We start from the raw sequence: 18,450 nt of genomic DNA, 5'->3' as shown, positions 1-18,450 counted from the left end.
CGGACTGGCAGCGTTTTGGCTGCCCGCCTGGGAGATGTCTCCTGCCTGCTGTTCACTGCCTTCCCATCCTGCCCACGGGGCTGGGAGGGTTCAGAGATCCTGGGCCGGTGGTGCCCAAGCTGGTGATGCTCAGGGCAGGTGTCGGGTACGGCTGAGCACGGTGCGGGGTGTATGGCTTTCCTTTAAACCTTTGCTGATCTGTGGGGCAGGGTTAACGTTCACTGACAAAATACGCTTCCCAGTGCGTCACACAGCAGGAAAACATGATGTTACATTCGGGTAATGTCAGAAAGGTGCTCAAGATCAGGTTCTCCTTGTGTTTAGCAGGGCATGAAGCCCAGCTCAGGCTGCCTTTGCCATCAGAGCTGCCGGTGTGGTGCCTTCAAGGTGGTACCATGCAGCTTCTGCTTTCCCAGATGGTGTTATTGCTTCCAACATCTCCTTCCTCAGTGCTGTATCTCCCGTGGGGCTCTTCTCTCGCCTTTGCTGGGGCAGCGGCTGCATCCCTACGTGCCTTTCCCAGGAGGAGCTGTGATCCACCCCTGGCACGTCCTGTGAGCACAGAGCAGCTTCTGCCCGGGGTTTGCAGGCCATGTCAGCTGGCAGCAAGAGCTGCTGACCTCCTCCACGGTTAATAATGCCCAGAGGCAATGTGGGATCAGCTAAACTCAACATCTACGTGGTCAGCAAAGCTGCCTTTATGGGTGCCACTGAGTAACTGCAGTATGGACCCCTTTGTACTTGCACTCCGTGGTACCTTGGAAGTGCTCATCATCATCAGTGACATCTCACTCCCCGATTGCCAGTTCGAGCCTTGTTTGCACTGCCCGGGAACTGAGATGTTAGCTCAGTTTTGCCCACAATCTACGTTGGGAGCAACTCTGTGTGAAGAGAAGTTTCCCACCTAGCTGCTAGAGAATTACTGATTTTTTGAGTATACTCAGTGGGATGGCAAAGCCTCCTGTCCCCTCCTTTGGGATACGACTCCTGGGCAGACAAAGAGAGAACCTGGTCCCTTGCAAGGTTTAGTGCATTCCCAAAACAACAGGCAGTGACCCGTTTGTTGGTGAATTTGCGGAGCTGTTGCAGTCCGCGTGATGGTCAACTCCGCCACGGTGGCTCTGCTAATCAGTAAAGCTGGCGTGAACCCCGTGTGTCAGAGGCCCGTTGTGCCGGTGCCTCTGCCGCAGACAGCTGTTGACACAGTGCAGGTCGACAAGCAGTTAAATGGGGTGAAAATGTTTGTGTGTGTGTTCACTTCAGTTGTATTATGGTATGAGGTCTTTGTGGGATGGAGAAGGGGGCTCAGGGTGGTGAGAAGCTGCGAGGTCAGTACCTGCTCTGCAGAGCTGCTCTTAGTGCATCCATTACTCGTATTGCACCGCTTCACTTCTGCCCGGGTCGGGCTTCTCGGAGGCTGAATGTGCTGCAGGCAGTGACTGTGGTGGCTGCCTGGCTGTTGCTGACCATGTCTGAGAAGCGGGCAGTGTTGCGCAGTCTCCCCACTCATCTGCTCATGGCTGTGGTCTCCCCATGGGCACACTGAAAAATAGATGCTTTCTTGGTGCAAATCCTCATCCAGGCTTTGCATGGCTGTTTGCTCCAGCCCTCCTCATTTGATCATAGAATCCTTAAGGTTGGAAAAGACCCCTAAGATCATCAAGTCCAACCATCAACCTGACACCACTATTATGTCCACTAAACAGTGTCCCGAAGTGCCACATCTACACATTTTTTTAACACCTCCAGGGATGATGACTCCACCACTTCTTTTGGCAGCCTGTTCCAAGGTGCATTAGGTTTCCCCCAGCAGAAGAGTGGAGGCACCAGGGTTCAGTACCGGCAGTGGGATATGGCAACTCCACACTTTAACCAAGCCATGCGGTGCTGGCCACCACTCTGGGTTTTCTTGTCTCCAGCAAACACCATGTGTTGGTTGGCTTTTTTTCCCGTCTGTCTTCTTAAAATGTTGGCGCTTTGTTGTTTCAGCCACATTGTGGTCCTTCTATTGCCTACTAGATCCTGGCCTGGTTTGAAGAAGGAGAGGAGACTACAACAGCATTCGTGGAGCCCATCGTCATTATTATGATCCTGATCGCCAACGCGGTGGTGGGTGTGTGGCAGGTAAGTCACAGCCCCCTGCCCTGCAGATCTCTGCTCCACATGGCTGAGACGCTTCATGTGAAGGCCTGGTTGCTTCTTGCTGTTGGAAACTCATTCTCAAAGGTTCAATTTTTGTGTTGGCTATGCTACCTCATGCACCAAAGCTCAGTTGTTGGCTGCCTCTTGGCTCGTTCTTTCAGTCTTTGGCAACTTTCACAGTTTGGAGTTTAGGGTCTTGCACTTATTTGCCCTCCAGGCAAATGCTGCTTGTCTCCTGGCCATGGTCAAATGCGTTTTCCAAGGGGAGCTTTTTGCCCTGTCCACCTGAAAGCCGCGGTGGCTGCTGCCCCTCGCCTCGCTGTATCCCTCCTGTGGGATGAGCAGATGCCTCAGCCAGCGGTGCTCCTCTTCTTGTATGTATTCCCTTTAAGGCCATTTATCTGCAGCTTGATCTAGGTGGGGTTGCTGGATGGGGAAAAATACATCTAGGTGGGATATGCTGCTTCCCAAACCAAGAATGAGAAAATCAAGCCCAAATGTCCATGCGGTGTCCAGGACCTGGTGTGATTTAAGCCAGAAGAGACCATCTTAGAGCAGCTGAAGGAGATGCAGCACTTGTCCTATCCATGGTACAAATTGATGCCAAAGCCAGGGCTGAGATTTGGGCGCTCATGTCTTTGCAGCGGGTGGGGAAGGAGCCTGCCGGCACGAGCAACCCCACCGCTGGCAGCTCTGCTCCTCCTCTGCTTGCAGGAGAGAAACGCCGAGAGCGCCATCGAAGCCTTGAAGGAGTATGAGCCCGAGATGGGGAAGGTGATCCGTGCCGACCGCAGCGGAGTGCAGCGGATCCGCGCCCGGGACATTGTTCCTGGGGACATCGTGGAGGTGGCAGGTAGGGTGCTGTCACTGCAGGGCATGGGGTGGGATGGGGAGGTGGTGCTGGCCAGGGGGCCTTTGGTGATGGGGACCGCATGGTCCTTGTGGTGGGAGGGCTCTGCCACAGTGTCTGGACACGTCTTCTCTGGAGACATGTGTCACCTCGTTGTTGGACACTTGAGGTCTTAGTTTCTCTTTTCAAATCCGGAGAGGTGAAATGATTTGGGCCAAGCTTGGGGCTCATCAGCCTGCCGAGGCTTCATGTTAAGCGTAGGGTGGTAAAGAACAGCAGAAAAGGAAAAAAAACCAACGTGTATATTTCTGGCTCAGATTTTGTGTCTTGGGAGGGTTTCTCCATTTTCTGGAAGAACTTTTAATTTTCCGCCAAGATTCCCTCTCTCTGGAAGCGGCTCTCCCGCGCGAGTGAAGGGCCGGCGCTGGGTGCCGCACCAGCGGTGCCAGGGAAATGTTGCCAGTGCCAGGGGGGATTCAACGCCACAGCAGCCGCGCTGGTTCTGCCTGCGTGGGCAGGCTTCCTTGGTAACTGGGCTTTGTTATTCGGGGAGGGCGAGCGGCAGAGGGGACTTTTGCCTCCCTAGTCGAGTTGTCCCCCCCAGGCCTTCTGTTGGGGTTTTGCATGCAGTGAAGGGTGCCTGGGGGTCCTCTGCCTGCCCCACCAGAGCTAATGAGGATGCGTTTCATTTATTGTGTTTTGTTTGTTCGTTAAACAATGCTGTAAACCCCCAGAGCCGCAAAACTAATCCTCTCTTTTCCTCCTCATGGCCCTGCGAGTGGAAACACGCTGCAATCCCTCCCGCGCCCGGCCAGCTCGCTGTTATTTATGTCTTCCAGTTGGGCTTCAGCTGGAAGATGAACACAAAAATCATGCAGGGAGGATCAAGTGAAGGAGTGCTTGGGAGTGCTCCCAAGCCAGCTCCGGCAACGCACTCCAGCTGCTGACCTGGCCTTTAATTAAATTAATGAATTAGTAATTGATTCAATTCTGCCATCTTTCCCCAGATCAAGTGCGTGCTGCCTGCCCATCAGCAGCTGAATATTACTTTTTAATGGCACAATCAGCGTCATGGCTGTGAGGAAAAGAGCTGAGCTCTTCTCTGGAGGGGTTTGCAAATTATTAGCAAATTGTGGGTTGAGGAGGATATAGCAAGCGGTGAGGATGCTGTCAGGCTGCTGGAGGGGAAGGTGCACCAGGGGCAATAGCTTTGAACGTGTGGTGGACACCCAGGTGACATCCTGGGGACAGCAGGGACGGTGCAGGCGGGAGGGACTGGCTTCTGTTTGCATGTGCCAGTGCAATAAATTTGGCAGAAACCCGCTACATGAAGACAAGAGGAGAACGATGGTTGCAAGCTGTTTAAAGTTGGCAAGCCGTTTCAACCCAGCTGCTTTTTGCCCTTTTGTAACAAGGGGATTGAGGTGATTAAATTCGGCGGCCGTGCCAGCTTTCTGCCTTGCCCCAAAGGCGTGGGCAGAGCATTGCCCAGGGAACTCCGTCAGTTGAAGCACCCGCCTGTTCCTGCTGTGCTCGGGCAGCCTTGCCTCCTGTTTTCCTCTCTTTCCTTTGGCTTTTGGCTTTTGCAGTGCTTGCGTGATCAGCGGACGTTTAATAGCTGGCTAATGGCAGCTACCAGGTCCCTACATCTATCCCGCGTGCAAGTCTCCTGGGATGCTATCACACCATCTGCCCTTGAGCGGTCGCTACCCCCACGGCATCGGGGCTCAACGCTGTCTCTAGCTGCTGGCAACAGGTTTTTCACCTGCAGGTTGAGCTGATGTTTGCAAACCCTTTCCCAGGGTGGGAAGAGGAGCTCTTTGCTCCCTTTAAGGTGCTCCAGCTCCCTCGAAAAGCTCCGAAGTCTGAGGGAAACATTTGGGGTGGGTCTGTGAGACCCCGTGCTTAGTACTGCCTAGCTCAGCCCCCCAAAACCAAGCGCGACAGGGAGCGGGGCGGGTCTGGCTGGACAGAAGATGTTGCACAGCGCATCCCAGAGCACTCTGATCCGCAGCTGGAATAAACGGCTGGGCGGCGGAGCGGGGCCAGCCCTGCTCTGGCCGCACTCGGGGATGGTTTTATGAGCCCCGGGCGGAAGTGCTCGTTAAAGTCTGGGATTTGAGACGATTGTTAGCGGCCAAGCCGGCGGTGTTGTGTAACGTGATGTCAGGCGCCGTCAGCCAGGGCGCTCTGCCTCAATGTTTCCGAAGCACCGTTGTGTCCACCCGATAACGGAGCGGGAGGAAGAGCCGCTCCGTGCCAAGGAACTGGGAGGTGGAAACTCAGTGGGAAAAGCAGCTTTAAATGGGGTTTTTAAGGAAGCACGTGCACCTCGGTGGGCAGCAATTGATGGCTGTCAGTCAGCAGGGCTGCTTTCACCCATCATCACTGTGCCATGCCAGGAGACCCATGGGCGGCTGTTTGTCTTGGCCATGAAAGGTCTTCCAGTGTCAACAGCTTCCAGTCAACCCATGGACTGGGGTTAAGAGTGTTGTTGAAAGACTTGGACTGCTCCGAAATGGGGATGTTTTGGGGTTTTTGTAGGGAAGAGACAAGATGGGGGTGCTGTGGGGGTTTTGCAGAGAGATGGGGACGTGGTGGGTGAGGCAATGCGGGTGACAGGCAGGGCTACGCCGCGATTTGGCTGGAGGACAGAGAGGGTGATGCTTGCTGCCCTGAGGACCTCCGCCTCTATCTGCGGCAGCTCCGCTCCAAAAAGATGAGAAGAGGTACCTGCCATCCTGCGCCCTTCCTGGCAGGAGAAGGGATGAAGGTGCTTGCTGCCTGTGGTGGTTAGGGGGGTCCTGGCCGTGGCGGAGGAGTGCATGTCACTGTGGAGGTGCAGCCAGGGCGGGTGGGACGTGGGGGCTTGCTGGGAGTCTGCTTAGCTCCTCTGCTGACCCAGAGCTCCTGCCTTTGCTGCTTGTTCTGGTAAACCTGGGGTGAACTGCGGTTTGTTTTGCTTGAGTGGCAGCTGGGGAAGGTGATGGGCAGGGCTGGCAGGCAGGTCACCCACCCCGGCAGCATCCGTGTGCTGCGGGGATGGGGCAGCACTCGCCCTTGCCGGATTTTGCACTGGGAGGTGATGCTTGAAACATGCAGTTGGTCCATGGGAGAGGGTGGAGAGCACCTGGCACAGCACGAGTAACACCTTCGGCCTCGCACTGTTGCCCGCTTCCCAGGTGGCTGCTTTTGTGCAAGGTAGTCCCCTAAAATTAGGAATTCCTCAAGGTCCCATCACTGCACTACCCAATGTCTGTTTGTAATGGATGGTGCCTCTTTCCAGCTCTCTTTTTTTGACTTGTAAATTATAGACATACAAATTAAGCTTTAAATGCAGAAAGGAGGCATCCTGACTGACGGAGCTGCTCTCCTCTTGCCCTTGTAGTTGGCGACAAGGTGCCGGCGGACATCCGGATCATCGAAATCCGGTCCACCACCCTGCGGGTTGACCAGTCCATCCTCACAGGTGCGTGCGGACGTCATGGGGCGGAGGTGGTTGCTAAAGGCAGAGCTTTCTCTCTGCCGTCTGCCCCAAGCCAAATTTTGTGGCTGACACTGGGCTAAGTGCTTTACCGGGGTGGAAAACGGGTGGGAGAGTGAGACTGAGGGCCTGGGGAGGTTGCAGCATTGTCTAAAAGTCATGGCGTAGGCAAGATGTGCCCGGTGCTTGGGCATCCCTCCTGCATAACACAAAGCATGGGGCTTTCCCATGCAACACGTGGGGTTTCACAAGGGGCTCTCAGGCCCTGCCCATGCTCTCCCCATGCAGCCATTGCACGATGACTGCCGGTGCACGAGGCCTTGCAGCTTCAGGGAGAGGTGACGATATTTGGGGCTTTTTTTTTTTTAAGCACTGGAAAAGCCCTTAAAGCTGATAATCTGTGATATTTCAAAAATTCTCTCTTTCTCCTGTCAGGGAAGGCTGGTAAATGATCAGCTGACAAAAAGGACTTCCAGTATGCCAGCTCTTATGTATGATTTTGTAAAGGCATTGAGTTAGATGGCAGCAGGGAAGGAAAAGCGGTCAGAAAAAATGTTAAAAACACCGGGAAAGGAGCCTGGTCTCCTTGAAAAGTGGCTTTGCATTGACTTAATTCTCCAGGGGCTAAAGGAGATGCAGCAAAAGGACAAATCTGCAAAGAACAACATAAAGACCTTCAGCAGAAGGGCTTTGGGTACCTTTCCTGTTGTGCCCCATCTGGACTGGGCAAACCTGCACCACAAGCCAGCGGGGTCCCTGGCAGGGGGACCTGGCCTCATCCCGTTGGGCTGTATAGGAGCTCGCAGCCACTGGTGATCCGCACAGGTTGTTTTTCTGCAGCCCTCATCTTCAGGGCACCTTGGCCCAGCTCTGACATCCCCATGATGGATGTCTTGATGGCAAAGCGCTGCTTTAGAAAGTCATGGGGGCTGTGATGCAGGTTCATAACGCCGCTGAGCGGAGGCTGGGGAGGAAACGCGGGTGGCTCATCTCCCCCCTCTTGTCTTGGCAGGGGAGTCTGTGTCAGTGATCAAACATGCTGACCCCATCCCTGACCCTCGGGCTGTCAACCAGGACAAGAAGAACATGCTGTTCTCCGTAAGTCCCTTACGCCTGTCCCCACCTCTCCTGTGGTTTTGCAAAGAGCCACCAAGCAAAGAGGCTGGTGGATACAGGAGGTCTCTGAACAAGGAGCAGTGAATGCATGCATGAGAAAGACCCAAATCCATAAAAAGAGCCCCAAATCCATAAAAATAAGAACCTGCTTCCACAAGATTTCATTTGAGCTGTGGCACAGACACCCTTAAATGCCTTGGGTGATCTCAGTGGATTTTCCATCGAGTAGGATGCATTATGGATGGGGAAGAGGTTTGTGGTTGAGCCTGGAGCTATTGCAAGTTGGAGTTTCCTCCTTGCTTATACTCCTGTTGGGTGAGAAGTCAAGTCCTTGAGGGGTGAGAAAGCTCTCAGGAGTGATCTCCTTCTGCTTTAGGGTGTGTCTGTATAAAATCCCAGAATGTCTCATTTTCCCCTTAACCAAGATTTCATGTTCTCCTTTCACAACAAGCAACCCATTTCCTCACCCAGACCAAGAGGTTACGTGCCCATATGTCTACTTTGGCTCCTTTCTTCCCTCCCAGGGCACCAACATTGCAGCTGGGAAAGCTGTGGGGGTCGTCATTGCAACAGGGGTATACACAGAGATTGGGAAGATCCGAAACCAGATGGTGGAGACTGAGCCTGAGAAGACCCCTTTGCAGCAGAAGCTGGACGAGTTCAGCCAGCAGCTCTCCAAAGTGATCTTCTTGGTGTGCATTGCTGTCTGGGTCATCAACGTCAGCCACTTCAGCGATCCCGTCCACGGTGGCTCCTGGTTTCGAGGGGCCATATACTATTTCAAGATTTCGGTGGCACTGGCGGTGGCTGCCATTCCTGAGGGCCTCCCGGCTGTCATCACCACCTGCCTGGCACTGGGCACGCGCCGCATGGCCAAGAAGAATGCCATCGTCCGGAGCCTGCCATCAGTGGAGACCCTGGGCTGCACTTCCGTCATCTGCTCCGATAAGACTGGCACCCTCACGACCAACCAGATGTCCGTCTGCCGGGTGAGTGCCGAGAGCATTTTGAGGTGCAGGGAGGATGTTCCGTAAGCCCCCGAGCATCCTGCACCACTCCATCTCCATCCAGGGGTGACGAGGCTTTGCTGTCCTCACCAGACTTATTTCATATTAGGAACTTGAAGGTGAGCATGGAAGATGGTGTGCAGGAAGCCTTGAGCTTCCTCTGCCTGACCAGGGACAAGAAGGTTTTGTGGCTTCTCTTGGTGTGGTTATAATTAGAAAACTCACTTTTACGAGCACACCAGTTTGGAGGTGCCGCGTTGTAGACTTATTTCAGGTCTCCTTCTCCAGAGAGCATGTTTTCCTGCTGGGATGTGGAGCTCCTGGAAACACCAATGCGATCAGCCTCTTCTCCTCTCTTGCTCATTCTCCCCCTGTTTTTAACCAAACCAGTGAGAAATCTTGGACCGTGCCAAATTACAAAGTCTGGACCTGTGAGGCCAAAGGTTAGAGGGTCAGTGCAGCTCATGGGTCCAGCTGTCCATGGTGAGCTCATGCAGAAATCTATGAGTTAGGAGAAGATGCCTGTGATCTGGTGAAACGGTGCTTTGGTTAACCATCCTCGCCTGGCGGAAGGTCTGCCATCAGCAGTTGGCAGCTGGGCTTGGACTGAAAAGCACTTCTGATGGAGGGAGCCCTGGGGTGGTTTGGTGAAGAGGTTGAAGGCTCCTGGCCTACTGGAGAGCTTTGCCTCCATGTGCCTGGCTGTGTGGCAAGCTGACTTGTTAGGAAAGCCTGGACTGTCCGAGTACTCCTCACTTTCACTGTTAATCCTCAAGTCTCAGGAAAACTTTTTTTTTTTTTTTATGGCCTTGGTGTGTCACTTTTATAGGAGAACCTTGGAAGATGTGTTACTGTGGGGAAAAATGGAGCTGGCCACTGTCCCTCCACTCTGACACCCGGGTAGCATGGTAGGAAGCTGTGACCATGCTGCAAGCTGGCCGCGGGCTTTGGTCACTCCTTTGCTCAGCACAAACTACAAATGACTGGAAATGTCTGATATTTCAGCCCTGTAAATGATTTTAAGTGAGGCAGTGACCAAGCTGCTCACATCTTGCATGAAGAGAAGGTTCTCACCAGCTCTTCCCAAAAAGCAGCCCAGGAGACACCAGCCCCGGTGCTGTGGGGACGTGGCTGGCTTCTGTTGGGTTTGCTGTCCCTCTGGTTTCTGGCACTGAGCCCGTGGTGACGGTGTGGGTGGATGCCAGAAACACGGCTCTTCTGGGATGGGACAATGCCTCGTGCTTATCAGCCTGGCATTCTCAGGCACGTGCTCACGCCGCTTTGATATTCATATCAAGGGTTCCTTTTATGGGCTGATTTTCATGCAGGACAACTGCTGATTAGTTCCTGCCTTCTCAATTTTTGGCGTTTCTTTTTTGGGCTGTCAGGACAAAGTGGCCGAAGCATGCCTGCTCTGGTGGGTTGCAGCAGCGTGGAGCTCAGAGGGGTACGTGCCACCTCCAGCCAAACCATGGGGCATGACTCAGTTTCTGCCCCAGAGATGCAGGGAAACGAGTAAAGCCCAGTGTTTGGGATCTCTTTAGTTCTGCAGATTGCAGAAGGAGAGGTTGGATGTGTCCATGCCTTCCCCAAACCACTTCCTACCAGAGGATCTGCCCCTTGAATTTGGGCAGAAGTGGCACCATCTCTCGCAGTGTAGCACGGTCGGGAGAGGCAGGGTTAGCAATGCTGAGACAAGAACAACACAGGAGGGGAAGGAAGCAGGGCAGTGGCACACAAGAGGGTTTTTGGATCAATCATCATTTGCAGAATGAACTCAGCAAGTTTGCAAAAAAAAAAAAATAATTCAAAATTCAATGTTTCCTCCACCCCATCTCCCCACAACCCCTTTTCCAATGTCCATGTTGTTCACTTGGCCAAATCCTGACTCTCAGGCCGTGATGCCGAGAGCCGGGCTGGCCCCAGGACACACAGAGGTGACTGTTAATGTTTAACGGACAGGGATTCCCGCGTTGACGCAGGCAGTTTCCGAGCGGCGGGTGGGTAAATATTTGCACTGGGCGGCCGTTGGCGTGTCCTGGATGTGCCTCCTGCACTGGGCGGCTGGCTTAGCCGTGGGAGTGAAAAAGCCATGAAAGCCTATCAGTAACCTGGAAAAAAATGTATTAATTGGGTGCGGTTTAATTAACGCACACATTTAATTTGGGTGAGCGCGGCTGCTCAGCCGCAGGTCTGTAGAGCTGTGAAGTGACTCTTGAAAGGCTTCGATTCCACCCTAGGCCCAGCTGAGTCCACCAGACAAAGGGGAAACTTCTAGCACCTTCTTGCAGAAGCTACCACCACAGCCTCCCTCACTAAACAAAACCAACACGCTGTTTTAAAACCCTCTGCTGTTTTTCAAGGGCTGGGCCGCCGGCTCCGGGTCCTGCCCGGTGCCCAGGACTTGTGGCCATGGTGCCGGCTGAGCCTGTTTCAGCTCTGCAGTAAGGCAGTAAAGCTGCAAACGTGCTTAGTAAATCAGATTAAACCTTATGGTCAGCTTGGGGTCCCCGAGACCGCCATCTTGCTCAGCCCCACCTTCTCCCACGCGTTAAATAGATGGGGCAGTGGGAGTCTGGTAGGGGGAGAGGCCTTGCAGCATGGCTCTTGCACGTTTAAATCAGTCTCCTAGCAGTTGCACCATCCTTTTATGCACCATAACTTAATTTTGCAGGAGCACGAGGGTGGCATTTGGCCATCTCCAAGATGGCTGGTGTTTTGGGGAACAAGGGCAGTAAGCGGTTTATTTTCAATAGACCTTGTAGCAGAGCCTGGACGTGCAAACTGCCGTCCCCAGTGCAGCCGCCCAGGTGCTCTGTGGGCACTGTTTGCTTTTTAATCTCCAGGACGCTGTGCCTTGGCTCAGCAGTTTGGTGTCTGAACCAGTCGCTAATTACTGGGAGACCTTGCTGGGGCTTTCCCGGGGCTGGGCCGAGCCGCTGGCTCGGTGAGTGCCTGTCAGCCAGAGCTGCTTCCAGAGCAGCAGGAAAATGGTGCTGATCCGTGGGCTGACTGATGGGTAGATGAGTGATTACAGCCTCACTATTCCAGACAGCAATCCTGTCTTGTCTGCCTTTTGATGAGTAGTTTTTTTTTAAAGATACTACAGAAGATACAGAAATGAGGAGATGCATCCTTCGCATCTCTTCCCCACAAACCAGGTGCCGCGTGCTGCTCCAGGGACGGGGCATCCAGGAGTGCCCTTTGCTTTCTAAAAATAAATACTGGCAGCGTCCGGTTGTGTGATACAGCACCGGGGCCAAGCGAGATCTGTGGGGCAGGAGGAGCGATGGCCAAGACCCTTTTGGAGCAGGGTGTGGTCTTCGTAAGTGCATACTAACATTTTCCTTTCCCCTTCTCTGTTGCATTAAAACCCGGAATTGCCAGCGTGGTTTTAAAAGGGTTGAGAGGAAGGGGAAGCCCTGGGGGGTGCCGGTGGGGTTTCCCTGGCTGGATGCTGGAGGTGGTGCTCACCGTGGCTGTGCAGGAGGCCAGGCAGCCCCTCTACGAGCATCTCTCCTCAGCAGCCTCCCCAAACCACCCAGCCGAGCTGTGGTATGCAGCTTTGCCACCTCCTTCTGTTGCACCTGCTGTTATTTTTATTATTTTTGGGATGGAAACCTTACTTATCCTCTTTATGGGTTAAGACACAGCTATTTCCTCCGGACTGTTTCCACTGCCTGCAAACCCACCCGCTTTTCAGCCTGGCAATCTGCTGAAACATCACGCCAAAAACCCATACAGATGCCTTTGCAATGCCCCGGCCGCCCCCTCGCTCTGCCAGTCACGCAAACCCGGAGCAGGCAGGAAATTTGATGTAACCTCTGGTTGCTATTTGTTACGCAGCACCTTTTTTAAACAGGCATGGAAAAATAAAGGGCCTGGAGTGAATATTTTTTTCTTTCTTTTCCGTTTTTAATAAGAAAGTTGCTATTGTGAAAGTAGCAATTGTTTTGTAGCTGTGAGTATTTGAAAACAAACAAACCCATATCAGGCAAAACGACCAGTGGCTGGGATGGATGCTTTCAGATTTTTTAATAAATAAGAGTCTGGGTGGCGTTTCTGAGCACAGGAGTCCATTTTCAAAGAGACCAGGAGATTTTGGCTCTGATGGTGTTGGCCAGTGGTGTTGGACACCTCAAAAAGAGATGAAGGATGCCCACCCTTCGAAGATCTCTTCTGGCATTGCAGAAGCCTCTGCTTTGGGAAATTTCAATAACACTTTGCCTCCGTTCCTGAAGTCTATCATCTTGGGGCAATTCAGTCACAAAGGAGATAAGATGTGTTCTGGCTCTCTTTATAGAGATCCTTAATGCATTAGTGTTTGTACCTCCTGCCAGAGGAGCTCAGTGCCTTGTTCGAGGGCCTGGGATGTCCTGAGTCTCTTCTGCAACCCTTTGGCTCGTAATTTTCTCTGAAATACTTCAGGGACGCTGAGGGACCCCAAGGATGGACTCTGGGAAAGATGCTGAGGGCAGCAAATGGGGTGTCTGCAAATAGCTATGAAGCTGAGGTTGCTTTGGGCTCAGAAGTATTCACACAGAAGATGTATGCTTGGAACCTCCTGCTTGCCCAAACTTGTAAAATAAGGAGGTGAGAAAACCCGCCGAGGCATCCTGGTGCTGAACCTGCCATAAATACAACTCCCTGAGCTTGACTTTTTTTGCTTGCCTTGGCCCTAAGCCTGCACCTGGGGATACCGGGCTGCGTGGGGAAGTCACACCCACCAGCCAACGTGGCTGCACCTTGTATTATTAATAATAATTAATAATAACAGTAAATTAACCTCTGTTAGTCGCCAGAGGAGGCATGGAGGAGAGAGCAGTGGATGGTACCCAGAGCTGTTGCATCTCTGGTGCTGAGTGATGCCCCCTGATTCCTTCTGGGGAACATCTCAAATGAACAGAGGAAGGTAAACAGGGAAAAAAAATGATCTGAGGCAGGTTGTAAGGGGACAGTTGCCCCCTGCACCCACTTTCTGGAGCCATCAAGCATGGCTGTAGAGCTGAGGGCATCGCTTTCCTGCAGCCATCCTCCCTCCTGGCTGCTCCCCACAGGCGCCTGCAGCCAGGGAAACGCATTTGTCCAACCAATTTTATTTATTTATTTATTGTGTTACTTTTTGGCTTCAGTGTGGGCCATAAGTAACGATTAAGCAGTAACGAGTGTCGCCGAACTGTTGCCCTGGCTGGGGTCAGGCACTGCTCTTGCTGCCGCTGGCGGTACCCCAAATGGTGGGCTGTGCAAGGGGGGATTGGGGGAGCTTGGGGAGAAGGGGGATCGTTACTGTATTTTCTTTTTTTTTTGTTTTTGTTGCTCTCACTATGGCAGCAAGAGAGAAACTGGAAGGAGTCTGAAAGGCAAAAATCACTAAAAATAGAGCGTGCGACTTTTATGGCTCCCCAGTGCTTAGTTACTGAGCTGCCAGTGCTCAGAGCCGAGCTGTAACACACAAGGCGAGCTGGTGGCCGATAGCTGACTGGAAAAGGGTGACAGGGCCAGCTGGTCTGGTCAGATCCTGCCCCAGAGAGCCTTTCCAGGGCGGCCAGGGCAGGAGTGGAAACCCGGACCTGGCTCTTTCTGTGCTCCAAGAAAAACACAGGCACCTTCTTAGGAGCTGGCTCAGCATCGCTCCTCTCTGATGGAAAAAAAAAAAAAAATTGCTGGAGGAGGCGAACATGAAAAAGGCAGGGGAGAGGTGGAAGGATTCGGGGATGGCCAGGAGCTGTGGGTGACCAGGGAGGGGGCTTTGCCCAGTGCTGGTGGGGCCATCGCTGGGACAGCACTGGCTGCAGGATCTCCAGGCTGGGCACATGGGTTGTACCAAAAAAATTGCTGCCTAACACTCTGTCTGCATCTTTCCCCCTTGCAGATGTTCATTATGGAGAAGGTGGAGGGGGACCAGTGCAGCCTGCATGAGTTCAGCATCACCGGCTCCACCTACGCCCCTGAGGGACAGATGTGAGTGTGGGTCCCCTCTGCTTTGCCAGTGATATGGGGTGGACCTGGGCTGGCAGCGTGGTCGGGGGGAGGTGGAAGGGTCCAGCTCACGGCCGTGGCTGAGGGACCCCAGGCTCGTCCCATGAGCTGGGAAGAAAGGGGGCTTTTCTGCGGCAGTTTGCAGCCACACTGAGCCCTGTTTGTGGAGATGCCAGCTGGGTGCTGGTTTTTGGCCACGCTTGCAAGTGTTATGTGACTGCCCGTCACTTTTGGTGGGAGCCAGGGCAATTGTTTCACCATACCTTGTTGCCAGCTCCTGCCCAACAAGATGCAGGGGGCACACACCCTGGCTCTGCCTGCCGCCCTCCGACCGCTCAGCAAAGGGGCTCCTGCGCGCTCAGCTCTCCCTTCGTTAGCAATCCCGATAAAACGAGCCCAGTTTTGAACCAGCAAGTGTGGGAATAGTGTTAAACGGGGCTTTTCACAGTATGTTCTCGTTCTCCAAATTTCTGAATTTTTGACGTCAGCTGGCAAGTGTTGCCGCTGCCCCAAGCAGGACCCAGGCCGAGCAGCTTGTCCCAGAGCCATGCCGCCAGTGATGTGCAGAAGGACTTGCGAAAGGCTGCAAACCTTGGCAGGAAAGTGCTCCCCAAGCCCCACATCCTTGGCAGGGATGGCCGAGGTGGCTGCTGTGCCCAGGACACGATCCTGCTGATGTCAGGACGTGTTTTGCGGGGGATGTGGGCTTTGCTGAGCTGCAGCCAAGGGCGGAGAGTTTAAGCCGGGGGCTTTTCCCTGCTGAGTTGTTACACACGTGGGGTATTCTGCTGTTGTGTTAGTTTATTCTCCCCCTTTTGAAAGGAGGTAATGCTCCCCAGCATGGGGAAAGTCTGAGAAGGGGGAAGATGAGAAGCTCAGCTGGTGCTTGGAGCACTCTCTGCTCCCCTTCGCTTTGCTGTGTGATTCTTCACCACGGTCCCTTCTGCTCATCTGTGGATCGACTATAATTCATCCCAGCCTCAGACTTAATTTCATGAATATTTATAGAGCCAATTTGATCCTTGGCTAGGAATCGCCATTAAAAAGTGAGCCAGGTCATAAGCTGGTATCAATCAGTGCATTTTGATTAGATGAGGAGGACTGAGGGGCTGAACTCGTGTCTGCTAACTTCTGAAGTTCAATGTCCCCTCTCCTCTGGGGATGGACTGCAGGGAGGCTTTGGGTTGGTCTGCAACAACTCGTGTTGCTTTTGAGTTTTGCTTTAGCTCTGTGCTTGTATTGGCCATCGAGAGGCATGCCAGGGCTCACTTAGGTGTCATGGAGAGAAACTCCCTTTCCCCTGGGGCTGGTGGGACTGAAATGCTTGTTTTGCTTTAGCTTGGCCTTGCTGTGGGGGAGATTACGTGCTGCTCTTGGGTTTGCTCTCATTCCTGCGCAGCACCTAGCCAGCTGGGATCTGATCTGTTCCCAGCACACGACTCTTGCCCAGCTCCGTGCAGGGACAGCTGATCCCCTCCATCCCTTCCCAGCGATATCCAGGGGACCACACGCTGCAAAAGCCATCCCCAGTATTTCCACCTTCCCAAGCATTAAACCCCATCCCAGCGTGTCTGCAGGCTCCCTCCTCCCTGCCCATGAGCCCGGGGCTGGGCAGCATCCTCTGGGCAGGAGGCAGCGGCTCTCCCCTGCCCACTCGCAGCCCAGCACGGCTTCTTGTCCCTCAGCAAACAGATTTTTCAGATTTTCTTGGCCGCTCCCTGTTTTCCGCTCCTGAGCTGTAACAAGGGCTCCAAGATGTTCTTTCCATTGGGAACCAGCAGTGGAATAAGCTGATCCTAATAAATGCCTGACAAATTATTTTTCCAGCGAGCAGATGACCGGCTGGGTTTATACAGCTCTAACCTGCAGTTACCTCTCCTGGAACCAGGATAACTTTTTATTTCCCCTGAAAACCACTGCTGCCATTTCTGCCACTGGGCGAGAAGCAGAGCCCAGCTTGCCTGCTGTGTTCAGGGCTGCTCCTTTCCAGTGACGTTTGTGCTCCTTTGCATAGTGAAGAGCTGCTATTTAGGAAGCAAAGGCCACAGTTCCACTTGCTTGGAAACAGCCACAGCATTGCAGTTGTTAAATTTGTCTGTGGCTCTTAAACACTCCCTTGCGTGCCCTTCGGCTCACCAGAGCATGAAGCAGCATCACGGGGAGAAAGGACTTGCTGCCCATCCTACAGCTCCTCTGGATCCCCAGCAACTGGAAACCCCTAGGGGCATCGACATTGACTTGAATTTCTTGACCCCTTTTCTCATCCATCATCTTCATCCTTTTAACAGTCCAGATCCAATGCTCTTTTGAGATCCTCTGCAGCCCCCTTTATTCTGGGCCACTTCCAGAGTTTATTTGCCTCCTGTGATATTTTATTTGCAACTAGTCCTGCCCGATGTGGTAAAGCACAAAATGCTAACCCAAGTGTTTATTGCCAAGCCCGGCTCTTTCTCCCTCTTTTCAGAAAGTTTTACAAGGGATATCTATGAGAAGCTAGGTATTATTTGAACACGTAGGCTGGTGAAGTGTAAGGCTTTGGGTTGTTTTCTCCCCGCAGCCTGAAGGACGAGCAGCCAGTGCAGTGCGGGCAGTACGACGGGCTGGTGGAGCTGGCCACCATCTGCGCCCTCTGCAACGACTCCTCGCTGGACTACAACGAGGTGCGGGGGGGGGCTTCCGGGCCAGGGCGGTGTGGGGGGCACCGGCGATGCTCTTCCCTGTGCTTTGGACCACTCTGGGGCAGAGCCAGCGGAGGTTTATCCCTTGGGATCCCCTCGCCTGGCTTCAGCCCATCCCAGGCCAATGTTCTGGGAGCCCTGGGATGGCACAGGGGGCAACAGCATCCTTGGTCGGAGCAGCAGGTAGAAGATGTGCTCTGAAGCTTAAGCTCCCTTTTTTTTTTTTTTGCCTTGTAGTCCAAAAAAGTCTATGAGAAGGTGGGAGAAGCCACTGAAACAGCCCTGACGTGCCTGGTGGAGAAGATGAACGTCTTCAACACCGACACCAGCAAACTCTCCAAGGTGGAGCGAGCCAATGCCTGCAATTCGGTGAGTGGGAGGAGGCCCCTGTTAGCCCTCGGGGGGTGGGAGGGAGAGAAGGGCTTTGGGACGACTGTTATTTGAGCAATAACCACTTGGGATGATGTAAGGAACTGATCTGCCACAAGGATGCAATTTCCTGGCTTGCAGGGAGCTGAGCTGTTTTCAGAGTAGATAGTGCAGAGTAGAGGTTTGGAGTTTTGCAGCTCTGTAGCAAATCTTTAGGTGCCCAGTTTGAGCAGCCATCCTCCATAGCATGGACCACACCCCCTTCCCCAGAGCCCTGCCTGCCTGGACGAGGCTTGCCCTTTGGAAACATCTATTTTTAATGTGAAAATAGCCTGTGCTGGCTATTCCCCTTTTACTCTGGCCCTCCAGTGTCTCCTGGACCTCCTGGTGAAAATACACTTTATTTCATGTCTGAATTTCCTCAGCTTTGGTATCATGCTGTTAGATTTTATAATGTCTTTGGTTGCTCGAAGGAAGGGCTCTCTGTTCTGGCCTTTCTTCCCCAGATAGGTCCGAGCAGGTCATAATAAATCTCCTCACTCCTTACTGCTAAGGGAGATGGAATTTTTCTGTATGTCAATCGGGCAGCTGCTTCGTTACGCGTGCCCATTGCTGCCCTTCCACTCAGATGCCATGCTGGCTTCGGTCTCCGGTGCTGCTCTCCCTACTGTTTGGGCAGGGACCAGAGTCCTTCCTGGGAATTTCCTGGCAGCGTTTCTTCACAGCTGCTTGATTTTGCTCCCACCAGCTCTGTACTTTGAAGTCTCCGGTGGGATTTGAGGGTTCCTGCAGTGGCTGGCTGCTATCAGGTGTCATTGCCACTGT

The 18,450-nt window shown here is 53.2% G+C and overlaps 1 protein-coding gene across 4 annotated transcripts in view; it reads left to right on the top strand.

Moving 5' to 3' along the window:
• ATP2A3 (ATPase sarcoplasmic/endoplasmic reticulum Ca2+ transporting 3) overlaps positions 1 to 18,450 on the top strand; it is a 55,180-nt gene that overhangs the window by 20,811 nt on the left and 15,919 nt on the right. For 3 of the 4 annotated variants that reach the window (XM_086762898.1, XM_086762896.1, XM_086762895.1), the window contains exons 4-11: positions 2,020 to 2,124; positions 2,857 to 2,995; positions 6,381 to 6,461; positions 7,489 to 7,574; positions 8,117 to 8,581; positions 14,472 to 14,560; positions 17,136 to 17,238; positions 17,494 to 17,625. In XM_086762898.1, the coding sequence (XP_086619024.1) occupies positions 2,020 to 2,124; positions 2,857 to 2,995; positions 6,381 to 6,461; positions 7,489 to 7,574; positions 8,117 to 8,581; positions 14,472 to 14,560; positions 17,136 to 17,238; positions 17,494 to 17,625 (1,200 nt within the window). Of the gene's footprint in view, positions 1 to 1,989; positions 2,125 to 2,856; positions 2,996 to 6,380; positions 6,462 to 7,488; positions 7,575 to 8,116; positions 8,582 to 14,471; positions 14,561 to 17,135; positions 17,239 to 17,493; positions 17,626 to 18,450 lie in introns of all 4 variants that reach the window. The other variant, XM_086762899.1, reaches the window with a different exon arrangement.

Source organism: Chlamydotis macqueenii, chromosome 19, assembly GCF_036417535.1.
Source record: "Chlamydotis macqueenii isolate bChlMac1 chromosome 19, bChlMac1.mat, whole genome shotgun sequence".
NCBI lineage: Eukaryota > Metazoa > Chordata > Aves > Otidiformes > Otididae > Chlamydotis > Chlamydotis macqueenii.
Note: the sequence above shows the minus strand (reverse complement) of the source record. Positions and strands in the feature narration are given on the sequence as shown.